Source organism: Haliotis asinina, chromosome 12, assembly GCF_037392515.1.
Source record: "Haliotis asinina isolate JCU_RB_2024 chromosome 12, JCU_Hal_asi_v2, whole genome shotgun sequence".
Taxonomy (NCBI): Eukaryota; Metazoa; Mollusca; class Gastropoda; order Lepetellida; family Haliotidae; genus Haliotis; species Haliotis asinina.
The window spans coordinates 47,748,052-47,763,813 of NC_090291.1; the positions used below are offsets into that span (position 1 = coordinate 47,748,052).

Below are 15,762 nucleotides of genomic sequence, written 5' to 3' on the forward strand. Positions count from 1 at the left end.
ATCGCCAATGAAAGTGGAGTTTCTCAAATTTCTAAAAAAATATTTGCCAGCAGACTTAACTTTTCTACCATATGTATATGTAAGAAGCAAGCTGATACAAGTGCTACTGGTTAACTGAGAACGTAGAATCAGTGACACTTTAAACTAAATGTGGTTATTGGATTTCATAGCACAATAACATTACAAGAAATGGACAAGATAATGCATTTAATAGGAAGGAAACTCTCTTGAATATTTAGTGGTCAATATGCTATAGCAGTCTACAATCCTCTGTTACCATGGTAACACAGCCCAGTGGCATGGAACACAGTACAACATTAAGGTTATTTTGATCAACATCATGGTGTCATAGCTCTCCTGCCCAGGGCCTTATTTCACAAAGCAGTCCGTCCTAAGGTTTATCTTCACTTGAATTCTTTAACACTGAAGTAAGGTTACCTTAGTGACTTACCGTAGTGCTTTGTGGAAGGAGGCACAGAACATACACGGTCTACACATCAATTTTAACTCCCCTGAGCATGTTACATTTTGTTGATTAAACAATTTCCCTTGAAACAAAGACAGGAATGCACATATACTTGAATCAATTCAAATTTAATCCTGAGTAATAATCAGTTAGTCAGATAATAATACTGTACTAAGCAGTAACGTATTAGCAAAAGTTCCTCTGACCCAACGCGTAATACAAACGCATTCACAAAAACAATCTCACATAAATGATACCACACTGATCTCTGACAAAGTATCTACTGATCTCTCTAGCAGACGGTTCCAAATACGGTCTCCATCACTAACACTCAACCATCTTGTATGAGGAGACTTATCTTGAGTGGACATCTAGGGACCATCTGTTAATATTTTCAGGGGAGAGCTTGGGACTTTAATAAAAGGACAAAATACCTTTTCAGCAACTTCTTCATGACACAGTTCTTATTTGTGTGATTTTAAATATTTTAACAAAACAAGATGTAGATTTTCTAAAAGTGAACCCATCCTACCACAGCCATATCATTACATGCATAATGCCCAGTACACATTAATTTTTCACATGATTTGGTAAAAATAATGTCACAACAACCACAATTCCTGTTTTAATTACTCCTAGAAAGCACACTGTGCACAAAATGATCAAGTATTGACCTTTTCAATGAGTCATGCCCAAGAAAACAATAACTCAGTGGTGTCATGTGATCTTGGTATCAGGTTTGAGCAGTTTTTCAGTATTAAGAAAGGAGAATCAACTTAATGGGGGAAAGAGTTTGAAGTGATGCAGATCACAAATATCGTCTGCAGTTCTGAAACCAGCGAGGACAGGAATGGTGCTAATACACCAAGAAACTTATGAGTGAACCAGGATTCGAACCCACTATCATGACTACCTGACACTTGAAAGGGACATAACTCTGTACAGTGAGTTGCAGCATTTCTGACAACAATACAATCCTTCCTAATAACTAATTGAGGATTTATGATGAGTCTGTTTAGGACTGAGACACACAATTGGGGGTACTTCACTATTTTTATTTTAAAATCTGTGGAGAAAAGGACACAAGTCCTTGAAAGTTCTTTAATCAGGACAAGCACATATTGTGTGACAGCAAATACAATGTGAGGATGATAGTGGCTCCCCTCCCATGGGAGATAATGTCCAATCAGTTGGAAGATTCGGTGAACTTCTTGTATGCTGCCTCATCCATCAAGACCTTCAGTTCACCGGGGTCAGACAGCTCCAGCTTGTACAACCAGCCTGACAACAGAAGCACAATGGTGAGTCAGGTTTATATAGCAGTTTCATTGAAAACCTTTCATTTTTTAAAACAATTGTTGCGATCACAGGTTTACAAAAAACTATAAACAACATAATTTACCCTCGGAAACGTAGTTGAATACTACAGCAACCAAAATAGGTATACATCACATGTCATGGTGGCGCGATCCTCTGACTGGCTGAAATTTCGTTCACGGGAGAGAAATGTGCACAGTTGTCAAAAAAGTCGATTTAAGGTAATTAAATATTGAAATGAGTAGTTTTAGTGATGGGGTTTCATTTATAACGATTTCAATAAATGATATACGCATTTGCACCCCCCCCCCCCCCCCCTGAGTATATGTGATCTTTAACAGTAAGAGAATTGGGGATATGATTAGGATATGAATGACGTGTCAACCAAGCTCGCTAGTCAAACCATCCCTTCCAGGAAGTCGCCTCTTCAGACACGGAGGTGTTACTTAAGACCAATGCTAATAAGTGTATCTTGAAACTAGCGGTGTTCCGGTAAATGAAATAATTGAAGATTGGTCGCAGTGACCAAAATGACCAGCAATCCATCTCATTTTCTCATAATTGAACACAAACAATTTTGGAGCTATTGTTACAGTCTTTGAACATGTCTGCAAAGGTATCAGGCCTGAAAACTTGTTTGATTGTTAGAAAACTCTTTTTAACTGAAAAGCCTTGACTGAATATTTCCTGAAGACTCGGGGGAATCACTTTAAAGTATGAAATTGCATCATGTTGTACACATCTGCAATAACAATCTGGACAGAAAATCTGAAAAATGACGCTAATCAGCCTTTTCTGATGATTGTTCAATGGTACTGAAGCAATCATTAATTGTGAGATTTCATCCAATTCCAAAGACTCTCTTCATCTGATGAGGACTACATCATGTAATTTATTATGTCATGGAGCCCAACCCCAAAACCATTCAGAGGTAAAGATGGGTGGTTTTACTGGCTAACCGGCAGTGCGCTAATTGTGCATGCATGGTCAAAAGTCAAATTATCCAGATGATCATTTTTAATATGGGAATGGTTTAATGAAGCACATTGCTACAATGTGATAGGTTACAAAATGGAGGACACTGACTACAAACGTGTGCCATTTAAAGTCAATATATGGCAGAATTTTGGACTTAAAAGCAGAGGTAACAGAAAAATAGACACGCACAATGCTGTTTGCAAGTTTTGCAGTGTTCAAGTAAAGTGAACGGGTGGTGCTACATCAAATTTATAGTCACATTCGCTGTCATCAACCTCTTTCTCCAAGTGAACATGCATCAGATATACAAGTTCTCACTTAAACATGACAAAATTGTGTCCAGGGATGCCCCCTCTGCTGTAGGAAGCGTTCCCTACACTGAGTGTGCACTGGTGATACATTTCTACTAAACAAGTTCAGTAAACATATATGCAACGATGAGATGTACACCTTTTGAGTCCCAATGAAACACATGCATACTATAAGCTTAATCAATTCTGTTAAGCAGTTTTTGTTGAGAAGTGGATAGACTTAATCCCCTATTTCTGTATCATCAGAGAGTAATTCCACAAAATTTGTGTAAGTTAAATTTTCCTTAAACATACAAAATCTATAAAATACAAAAACCAAATATGAGATGCACACCTTTAGAGTCTTTATAAAAGACACATGTAAGCTAAATGAGTTTTATGCAGTGTTTTTTTTTTTAGGTGAAGTGGACAAAGTACACCCCCTGTTGTATTGGGGCGAACAGGATGAATAGAACCAAATTATTACCAAGTTCAAACATCTTTAGAAGTGACAAAACTGAGAAATTGGATGAACAAGGTATGAGATGCACACCTCTAGCGTAACAATAAAACACGCATAGAAGCTCAATCAATTCTCTTGAGCAGCTTTTGTGGAGGAATGGACAACGTACACCTCCCCTATAACACAATATTCAGAGTGCAGTTCAACAAAAAGATATTTAAGCTTGAACGATATCAAAACTGAAAAAAAAATAAACAACATGCAAAATCCCTATAAAGCATATGTGTAATCTAAATGAATTCCATAAACTAGCTTTTGAGGAGATGTGGAGGTACCTATTACACTATCATCATAGAGAAATTCAGCAAAATGTACCTAAGTTCAAATGTCTCTAAACTTACAAAAACAACCAATAAAATACAAAAAAAACCCAAAACATGAGATGCACACCACTGAGTCCCAAGAAAGCCCATGTATAAGTTCACTGAATTCCACAGAGCATTTTCTGTGGAGAAGTGGATACAGTATACATTCCCTGTCTCGTACAGACACTGAGGGTAAGCCTACTTATCTAGCCTCATGTAGGAATGTTGAGTTTTGATTGGTCCACATGACTCTGATAAAATACCATGTACATCCATCACAACCTGCGAGCGGGAGTATAAAAGTCGTGTATTCCCGCTACGAAAGTCATATCACCCCGCTACGCCTCGGTGACGACGCGAAGTGACAAAAGCGTGCATCGATAAGCCTTTAGTGACATGCGGTGTATTGAGGTCAAACGATCAGCTGGTGTTAACATGGCAGCAAGCCGATTCGATGCATGTTGTTTTGTTTTGATTTAGTGAAAACATTCAGCTAGATAAATGCGTTATCACATTGCGTCTCGGGAAATATGGGGTTTTATCAGTCCCGAGTACTGAAAAAAACCCTGTATTTCCCGAGGCACGATGTGATAACTTATAATGCCCCTGCCATAAATGGCGGGGTCATAAAAAAAGGCACAGGGCACTTTTCCGGTGCTTGTAGGAGGAATTACCCACAGTAAATATCGCAAAGGTGATGTAGAGAGTGACAACGCTAACCCAATAGGTAGCAAGATTCATAATAAAGGATCTCCAACCCTACCAGATTGCTGATAGTCAGGAATTTATTGAACTGTGTAGTTATCTGGACAGTTGTGCCCTCACCCTTATCATATGGAGAGTCATTGATGAGACGGGGCTTGTCGTCAACGAGATGATTGACAGCCGTCACTATGCCACTGACGGGACTGAACACCTCACTGGCTGCCTTTACACTCTCCAGACTGCCACATTCATCTGAAAACAACAACTGAAAGTGTCACAAAACAAACATTCTTGTACTTACCAAATTCCTGAAATGCATTAAAGCTGAAACTATTAATCAGGAATCTTTTTCCATAAAAACTTTGTTTTTGTGCCTTTCCTGTTACAAATTTTAAGTCTGTGATAAATATATTTGACACAAGTTGACTCAAAAAGCATAGGTAAATGATAATGCAATATAAACCTTGGAACCTTCAAGAGTGAGTTAGTGAGTCTGGACCAGATAATCCAGTGATCAACAGCAGGAGCATCGATTTGTCCAAGTGGGAACTGATGACGTGTCAACCAAGTCAGTCAGCCTGACTACCCGATCCTGTTCGTAAGCCCTTACAACAAGCATAGTTTGTCTTTTATGACAAGCATGGGTTGCTACCGCAGACTCTCATGAGTCTACTGATTTTAAGCTAATCATGCTTGTGGTGAAATTCAGCACACCATTTTGTTCACTGACTTGGAAGATTCATCACAAGTACTTCTAGGTTGACACATGTAAACCCCAAAGGGTACATCTGAACATATTCAATGAGTACTCAGTGGAACTCTATAATTGCTAATCAAGGACTGTATTTGTCCAGTTCATGACTTTATTAAAAAAAATAGGCATTTCATTTATCAGTACTGGATAAAATAAAAAAAAAAAAAAAAGAAAAAAGAAAAAAAAGTTGTACTTCAAATGCCTGTCGCATGAGATGACTAGCAGGATCAGGTGGTCAGACTCACTGACTTGGTTGACAAGTCATTGTATACAATTACATCGATTGTCTTGAAGTTTATGCTGTTGATCACTGGATTGTCTGATTCGATTATTTTCAGACAGCCACCATTCAACTGGAAACTGCTGACTGTGACGTAAAACTAAACTCATTCACTCTGCAAACATACACATGGTTAATGAAAATAATGTAAATAAGATTGTTTTTAATGATAGCCTTGATGTTTACTTGTATTGTATCAACGAAAATAACATAGCTGATTGTTTCTTAATGATGGCCTTGGTGTATACTTGTATTGCAACCACTTGCAATTAAGACAGGCACCTGATGTTGTTTTAAATGTGCCATTTCATATTTTCAATGTGCAAAAAAACACAAAGGTATCATTTGAAACCATGTCTGATGTTGATGATTTGATTCATATCTCAAAGATCTGACAAATACACAGTCCATACTTGTTATCAAAGTGGCCAATGTAACAAAAATGTGGCCAGTTCATTTCAGATAAGGTAGCATAAGTCACCACATTGCTTCCTGACCACGGGACTGAATCAAGTTGGCTTAACCTGTAGGCAGAACAGGAAGACACTAAGTATGTCTCAAAATATGTTTTTGAGGGATTGGTTGGCTGGTTGTTTAAAGCCGAGCTCAGCAATACTAAATTGAAGGTAAACAGAGACAGAAATATACAGATATTGAATAGGAAAATTTGTAGAATTAATGGAAAATCTGTCTTTACAACACACCACCAGTCCAGCCATCTATCAGCTGATCATCTGCCACCACTAAGTGACTCACTATAATCATGATAAGGCACACACATAGCACCCTGAACCATGTCTTATCAAGCACAATGCCACGGAGCCAAACACAACTTGGAAACCATAATCACATATCAATATAGTATTATCATTCACTACAAAAAGGCTGGTCCAAAACATTCTTTATGTTTAAATAAAAAAATCTTGTCAGATTGTACAGTATTGTTTTCACTGGGTACTGGTATTAAACAATCCGTGCAACACATTATGTGTAGGTGGCGCTGTGCCGTGGTGACACATATTCAAAGATTGTGTGATTCGCTATTCCTAACATCACTGCTGTTTCATTTCGTGACAATGTACAACAGGTTTCTGTGGAATATCTAGATTTGCAAACTAATCGTCATTGGCAACAGAAATGGAAAACTGTGGTTATTTTGTTCAAATTGTGTGAATTTACTTTCTTAAATTCAGAGTTATTTTAACACTGTATATTACCATTAGAAGTGAAACAGTAATGTATAACTACAAGCATTACATAGCCATTACACAGCCAGTCATGTGTACAAGTGTTTATCCTCTCACTGTCCCATTCACACACTGACATTCATCATGGCGTAGTGTACAGGCATGGGTGAGGCATGTTGGTGCATTCCTAAAGCCAATCTGAAACACATTATGAGTTTGTTTTCGCTTGGCAACTCAAGCAAAACAGGTAAGCTTTTGAAAAACAAAAATATACCTCGCTGAAACAAGTTTTGAGCACTCTGTGCTCTGTTGCCCATGATTTTCAATCCCTGTTTTGAATGGCAATGCTAAACGCCCAATGAATGTGACAAAAACAAGTCTTTGTCACTAACATGGCAATCTTCCCCACCGCTAAGGGAGAATGAAATATCTATAACACGTTTGCTACTATTTTTTACAAGATGTCTGAAATGCCTGGTTCCTGCATAATCACACAATGTAGGCTGTGAACATAACTGAAGACACTGGGTGCAATGTTTTATGAGATATCATGTTTTAAAGTGGCTGTAGTGTCATGGTGACTATGAAGATATGGTGATGTTTGCATACTCTCCTCGTGTAGGCTCCCACCGTATGTAAAGACAATGGGTATAACAGATTCTGAGATATCAAGTTGACTGCTCAAAACATAGTTCCTAGTTCTGCATAGTGGCAGGGGGCGAGTGAGTGAGTGAGTGAGTGAGTGAGTGAGTGAGTGAGTGAGTGAGTGAGTGAGTGAGTGAGTGAGTGAGTGAGGTTTTACACCACCTTCATCAATATTCAAGCACCCCACATTGGATCCATGTGGGTAATCCAAGCCAAGTGTTCAGCATGATGAGTATCACCACTAGTCTACCCGAGGACCCCACCAAGAGGCTTAGAGAAATGCATTGTGACATTGTGGTTTCAGTTATTGAACCTCCTTACCATCCTTGGTCAACTCTTGGCTGATCTCTGGTAACTGCACATACACCACCTCTCCCAACAATTCCTGAAAACATACAAGATTTAAATAGTTAAACAAAATCTCCCTTACCATTCAGACATTTGTCATAACAATCGTCTCTGCACTGAAACAACCTTTACGTTGTTCCTTTGATTTTGCCACACAGAAACAATGGTCAATGGTCTGTAAATATTGAAGACAGGACTTGACAATCCAGTGATTGATGTTATGAAAATCAACATGTAACCATTACATAGTCAACCTTGAAGTCCACTACATAGTCAACCTTGAAGTAACACAGACATATTCCAGTCAGTAGCTGCACTGGGTTTCCTGTCTACCAGTTGGTCCTGCCTGCCTGTTTCCACATATAACAATCACATTAATGTAATTAATGGAACTGTGACAATGTCAATGAATTACCCTAATCACTTCACATTTTGGTGACAAAAAACATAAAAAATTGTGACCAAAGTATCCAAACACATGTTAACACCATACTGAAAACAAATCATTTCAAGGTCAGGTCAACATGACTACAAAGACATTTGACTCTCTGTCCAATATATAAATTTTGACAAAACGTTCAAATGTTGTCAGTGAGAATATTAAGAGGGGTAATTACATTGTGGAGACTTTACTATGACAATGCCTACCCTTCCCTGAAGGGCTCAGGGAACATAAACAAACATGAGGGTACCTCAACCCATGGTCCCCTCATAAGCAGTGACCAACTTATAATATACATGCATTATTACATCATATATATTAATCATGTACTTTTCATCATATTACTGCCATTTATTCCAATCTATAGACATTAACTTGAAAGTCATCTGTAATGTCATCTGCACTTTTTGATTGATAAATTTAATATCTACTTGGTGATTTCTTGCTGTCGTCATCCTGTCATCTGGACAACCACACAGGCTCTGAATGTGTATTTTGACACCTTAATGATGTCACGTCAAACAGGTGAACCATAATTAGTATAAAAATATTGTTTCCCATTGTGGTTATATCATGACATGTCCCTCCTAAGCATAGTCTGAGATTCCTACGGTCTCACCTAAGCACAGTCTGAGATTCCTACGGTATCACCTGAGCTCTGTCTCACCTAAGCATCATCTGAGATTCCTGAGCACAGTTTGAGATTCCTACAGTCTCACCTGAGCATAGTATGAGATTCATTGGGTCTCACCTGTGCATAGTCTGAGATTCCTATGGTCTCACCTGAGCATAGTCTGAGATTCCTACTGTGCCTATGTTATTCTCCACAGCAACCCATTCATGTTTGTCTGTGTAATATCGATCTGAAGACAAAGAATTCTAAACTTGTAACATATCATTAAACAATACAGTGTCAGTGATTTTAATCGGGGGAAAAACCAACAAAATCACTATGTCCTTCACATAAAACGTAAAGATAAGGAACAACACTGAGTGAAGGTTATTTTATGCTACTGCACACAGTTTCTTCCATTCAACATGACAGCCTACAAATTATCAAAATCTTTCAAAAACCTATGATTCCATCACGACCACCCAAATTTCAGACTTGGGAACTCTTTGTTTCCAAAGGAATCAGGGAGCGGGGTTTTATGCTGCTTTTGGCAATATTCCAGAAATATCATGGCAGGGGACAGCAGAAATGGGCCTCACACATTGTACCCAAGTGGGGTACTGAACCCGGGTATTGGGCATGACAAGTGAACACTTTAACCACTAGGCTACTGCACCATCCTTATTTTCAAGGGAAGCTGTTGATGATATTTAACAGAACTATCAGATGATGTGAAGCGAGTGATGAAGCTATTTAAGTAAACCAGACAAATGCATGGGAACAACATATTTGGGATATACAAAGAGGTTGTACTTGTATCCGTGTCAATTATGACTATGAGCATACAGCTAATCTCGTTTGGAAGCAGTCACAACAGGCAGGATTTGAAAAACTATGTGATCTTGCATTAGAATACCAAACATAAAAATACATATATACATACATAGTACTAAAGATAATAAATCCAATGATAAACACGTAAATGTAAATTCAGATTTATTTACACCTTTTAATTTACCAAGAAAATAGCATTTATTTCATGACATACCCAGCTACAATGTATGGTGCTGTATGGAAAGCATTCAAGATATTGAATTATCCGACACACTGTATAATAAGACATTTTTTCCCTGTCCCAGTGGGTGTCGGATTGTGAAGGGTCCACTGTACTGACTTTTGCAGTGGTTCCATAACCTTACTCAATCACATTGTACATATTTTGCACTAAATGCTCTTACTCTCTTTCAATTACTGTGCATCAAAAAATGACACACGAAACACCAATAGCCCAGCTCCATATTTGCCTATCTACAAGCAGTCAAGCAGTTTCAATTACTACCTGGCCTAGTTCATGTGACGTGAAGGGGCACTAATTCAGCATATTTTGACATACTCAAGGTCTATCTACAAATTAAAACTGACTGAAGTACATGCAAAAAACTACAACCTCCTCAAAGATATATGTTGACAAAAGGACAGGCCTACATTGTTCACCTAAGTTCTAAACAAGCTACTTCTGTAAAATATAACAGTAAGTCACCATTACCTAAAATTAGAAACACTTAGATGAAGAGGTGAGTAAAATGTGTTCTGTATGTACATGTATTAGAGAATTTGTTTAAAGAACATCCACAGATTCAAAATCAAAGCATGGAAGAATCATTTCATTCTACTGTCTATCTCCGTGCTTCAGTGAGCACCTTTAGAATACAGCATCAAAACTTCTCGTGAGGACATTAAGGTTAGGTAACCCTAACCCTAACCTACAATTAAAGAGTAACATTTCCGGGCTCCCCCAAATAACTGAAGGAATTACGACAAATTTGATGGAATTGCATTTCAAATGTAAACAAATGCAGCCCACTCATGAAACACTTGCAGCAATATTGGTAGTTTAGCGGTAATAACATAAACACAACGCCCCTATCGGAAACAATGTTGGTAATACTTGAAACACGCTTGGCCACCTTTGGAGATTTCTTGGCTCTGTTCTGTGATTTGTCGGTCGCGTCCTGAAATTCTCACATGAAAACATGGCGTCACTGGAAGGAGCACCCGTCTCGGTGAGTTTCGTTTTCAGTTTCTACTGTTTTCAATTTTATAATTATCCATCTTTGACCACCCGTGTTGAATGCGTTTAGGTATGAGGTGTTGTCTGAGCTATAGATTATTTTTTTAGAAAAAGATCGTCACTGCAAAAAAATGTCATAGGTAATGTCCCTGGATGCTTCCGATGTTCAGATGTAAACAGTGAGTGAGTGAGTATAGTTTTACGCTGCACTCAGCAATATTACAGCTATATGACGGCGGTCTGTAAATAATCGAGTCTGGACCAGACAATCCAGTGATCAACAACATGAGCATCGATCTGCGCAATTGGGAACCGATGACATGTGTCAACCAAGTCAGCGAGTCTGACCACCCGATCCGGTTGGTCTCCTCTTACGACAAGCTGAGTCGCCTTTTATGGCAAGCATGGGTTGCTGAAGGCCTATTCTACCCCGGGACCTTCACGGGTCTTCAGATGTAAACAACCTCGGGGGCATGACTTATGGCACTCTTTTGCATGTTTCAAGTATTACTGACATTGTTTCCAATATGGGCGTTGTGTTTATGTTATTACCGCTAAGGTACCGATATCACTGCAACTGTTTCATGAGTGGGCTGCATTTGTTTACATTTGAGATTCAATTCCTTCAAATTTGCCGTAATTCCTTCCATTACTTAGGGGGGCTTGATTTCATCATCATGTAACAGAGTAAATATGATGTGTTTTTAAAGTTTGTGGCCCTGTATTTTCAAGGTGGGCCAATTATAGATTTGGTACTTCTTGTCACATGTGTTTGATGGGCAAGGTAAGGATAATGTAGATAATGTTATGAGAGTGTATTTTATGTAAATTGTATTATTAATTAAGTAATAATTATTATTGGGTCACAATGTTTAGTGTTTTGAATGATAATTATGATGGGTCACATTTCGTATCATACATGTTCAGTGCCATTAGTATTTTAACGGCAGGCGTTTAAGGTAGTTATATAGAGTTACCTCCTTTGAAAAACGTAAACTTGAAGATGATCGATAGCATTCCACGTTAGCGGCGATGGTTGTAAGTGCTCGAACTTTCAGGAATTGTTGACTTTATACATAAAGTCTAGTTGTCGTGTTGTGGATGGATACACACATGTACTGGAGTACATATATATGTTCCTGCCTCTGTCAACACTTGATCTACAAAACCGTTGCCTGACCGCTGACATTCTGCATAACTGTTTCTCACTCTCCCACCAAGACTTCGGTGAGTTGACATTATATTTGTGACCCATTACTTTAGAACTGTACATGAAACCTCTATTGTATTTTGCCTTTGTTTTGCTGTTGTTTTGATATTAAGGAGTGAGTGAGTTTAGTTTTACGCTGCACTCAGCCATTTTCCATTTCATCATCATCCATTTCTCGCCATGATTTAAGTTGAAATTGAACATAAAAAGTTATTTATAATGAAATTAGACTCTAATAAACTGTCACAGCTAAACTGATATTTAACACTCTACACTCACTCACTGCTACTCATTCAATGGCAAATACGGTATGTAGAGGTGATATGCCATGGAGAGGGGCATATTAAAGGGGCACAGATGCGGAGCATTTCCGTGGACTGGTTTAAACTTTTGTTATTGTTGTTCTCCCATGAGTACCCTGTGATATCCCAGAATTTGTGACTTGTTCGTGACCTCTGCTACACAGTCCATATGCGTAATTAAGAGTTTAATTACAGACAGGTCAACTAAGGTCATTTTTACTTCAATACAAATGTGTTATGAAAACTAATGAAACACTTTGACGGGTAATCATCTGCCAGTGGTAGAAATGGTTAAAAACTATTAGGACAGGAAAATAACGAAGTCAATGTACATCTCTATATGTTGTCTCATAACTCTAATTAGTTTATTGTCATATTTGTAAGCTTTTGAAAATTAATAAAAGAACACACGGTCTGCATATACTTATAGTAAATTTCTCACATGACTGTAACATGTAAACGTTGTATAGACTGCCAATGTGGATCCTATATCACACACATACGCGATCTAGTGTGTGTTTTCTGTCATATAGATTCTGCTGAATGCTATAACAAATAAATCAAAACAAAATGCAAATAACGAATGTGAAAACAGACTTATTTTATAGCAACAATGTCAGGCTACTACCATGTTCAGGAATGTGTCCATCAATATCCACATAAAAGAACGATATTCCATTGATCTGCAGCTGGTAAATAATCCTGCTCTGTGTCGTGTTTCTTACAACAGTCTAATTTGCGAAAAAGTAACACATCGTTTCACGTCTTTCACATTGGTGAAAACCTGATAAACCTCTCATTGGTCACCCAAGATAGCACACCTGGCAACTAATTGTATGATGTCCGCCTCTCTAAGTAATTTAGTTAACCAATAATGAGCAATCAATCAATCAACGCAATGGTGGTTAATTCTTTGAAGGGAGGATGTTGTTTTTAAACTTGCACTCTACCACAGGGTGTAGTCAGTATAAATTAGTACATCAACACACACGCCTTTTGACAAATCCGCTGAAGGAGATAAAAGCAATTAATCAATCAGTGTGTTATCGGTTAATCCTTTGCTCGATGTTTGTTTTTGTCACTCAGCTGATAAACCCTCTTGCATCACTTACATGCACATATTACATAACATACAATACATTTGCCACTACAGAACTTAATTTATAATGTTGAGTATTTACTCCAGACAGGAGAAATGCCAAATGGGAACCTTTGTTGGGTAACCTGAGTGGTGCTAACACTAATTATACCTGTTATAAATTCATTAACTGACCATCAAGAGAATGATGACAAATAACGTGTAGGTTTACACCATCAAACGCGAGTTACAGCAAGGAAGATGTAATCTCAGTGTCGCATGCAGACTGAAAACACTTATGGGCCTAAACTGTTTTGAGGATACCAACGGAACTTCATTACATAAGAAATAGGTACAGGCATTTGCTGTGTACTTGGGTAAATAGGTGTAATCAGAAAATTTTCAGATTTCTCTACCAATGGCAAAGTAATTATTTTTAGTTTACGAATTCAAATAAATCAACTGTGTGTTTTTATTATCATAGATAATAAACCAGGGTAGCTGCCATAGCTACCTAACTTTATGTATGACATCTGCTGTCACAGCTGGGCCTACACTCAAAACTATCTAAATATAAAGCTTTGCAATCTTTCGGACTGAAACAAATGGCTTGCTACGTACCTGTAGACGTCATACTTTCACATGAAATGATTAAATACTAGTATCGAGGTAAAAAACAGAAAAAAAAGGATCAAATTGGATCAGTCACTATACCATCCAAGCATCCTAAAAAAACTACACTGCTGGGATATTTTGTTACTTTGTTATTTTTAAATAATGGCAATATTGGCATATGGTGGGCATCCGGTCTCCTGACTGTTTAGGTGAAGAATTTCTGCTAATATAGACCGGAGCTCAGTCCCTTTGTCCGTCATGGTCCAGGGAGCGGGTACTGTGCTGACCAGTTTGCAGTTTGGTTTCGTAATTAGACCGTTGGCAAGAAACATGATCCGCTCTGCATCAGTGCCCCTTTAACAAAGGATGATGCATAGCATCATAATGCCTTGGTGTTATATCTGACAATAAAAGCATATGTTGAACTGTATTCTTATGGTAAAAAAAAGCCCCTCATTTTACGAGGGTCTCTGCACTGCTGCATATTTAGAAGGAAAAGGCTAAATTGCACTATTTCAGTGTTTCTGTTATGTGTTACTGGGTTAATAGGTCAAACATCCTGTCCTGTTCTGTGGCTTCAGAGTCATGGTTAACATTTGAAAACAGCATATCGTATGGCACAAGCAGAACATTTTGACAGATAGGTGTCCCAATAATGCGCTATAACGAGGTCAAAATCAAAGCTCGACATTTTCTAAATATGTTATTGAGCCAGTAGCACACATGTTTCAATTCGACCACCATATGGTCAGACAGAAGAAGGCAACTGCTTGCGTATGCTTTGTATCTATCAAAGTGTTTTCTCCAAATAAGGAACAGTACTTTCGAAGACGTAGATATACAAAGTGCCTTATTTGGAAGGGAACCTGGTAGCGCTTGCTTGTATCAAACATTTACCAACGAATAACCAGATCAGTACAATGACAGTAAAGAAAATTACCAGCCAGCAACTTCACCGATGCAGAAAAACACCTGACGTGAGTGTTGATTGGAGATACCCCTCTAAAGGCAACCAAAACTCCCCTGGAACCCAGCGAGCACAGTCTCTTCCACACACAGGCGGCCATTTTGATATCTTTAGAACACGTGACACGAGGAGCATGAAATTCAGTGAAGAGGGGCCCTCTTTGGGTTATTGCAATGGTTTATGCTTATGCACTTCTAAGAGTGAAAGCTCATTATTAATATGATTTCCTTTCCAACAATTATGCTATTCATGAATGCTTATTTTGGCTCACGTCTAAAGTATTACATAACTGCACCATCACATTCTCTGGATTTTTGAAATAATTAACTTATATCAGAGGTCCCCTATCCCCTTCCCGGAACAGAAAAAAAAATCGTTACAAATATGAAAGTCTAGACTGTACTGTTAGTGCTGTTAGTGAAGACAATGAGCCTATTAACAAGAACGCGTGACTTTACAGTGACGAAAGGTTGTATTCTGATGGTTTGAATTCACCTTCGCACCATTCCTTTTTGTACCGGTGCATGATTATGTGCATGCAGGTGTTGATAGACATTTAGACATCTAAACGTATTTTACATGTTTACATTTCATCTCTACTTCGAGAATATATTACAGATTTCACACAGTATGATGAAGAGTGTCTAAGTTAAAAGACAAAGACTA

At 38.1% G+C, this 15,762-nt stretch overlaps 1 protein-coding gene across 1 annotated transcript; it reads right to left on the bottom strand.

Annotated features, from left to right (window-relative positions):
- Positions 1 to 575: 575 nt before the first annotated feature.
- On the bottom strand, positions 576 to 15,225 carry LOC137258327 (glycine cleavage system H protein-like). Its single transcript, XM_067795961.1, has 5 exons — positions 15,070 to 15,225; positions 9,024 to 9,103; positions 7,772 to 7,835; positions 4,705 to 4,836; positions 576 to 1,747 (listed from the first exon to the last, which is right to left on the bottom strand). Exons 1-5 carry the CDS (start codon positions 15,194 to 15,196, stop codon positions 1,653 to 1,655), a joined length of 498 nt encoding a protein of 165 aa, XP_067652062.1. The 5' UTR covers positions 15,197 to 15,225; the 3' UTR covers positions 576 to 1,652.
- Positions 15,226 to 15,762: the final 537 nt, after the last annotated feature.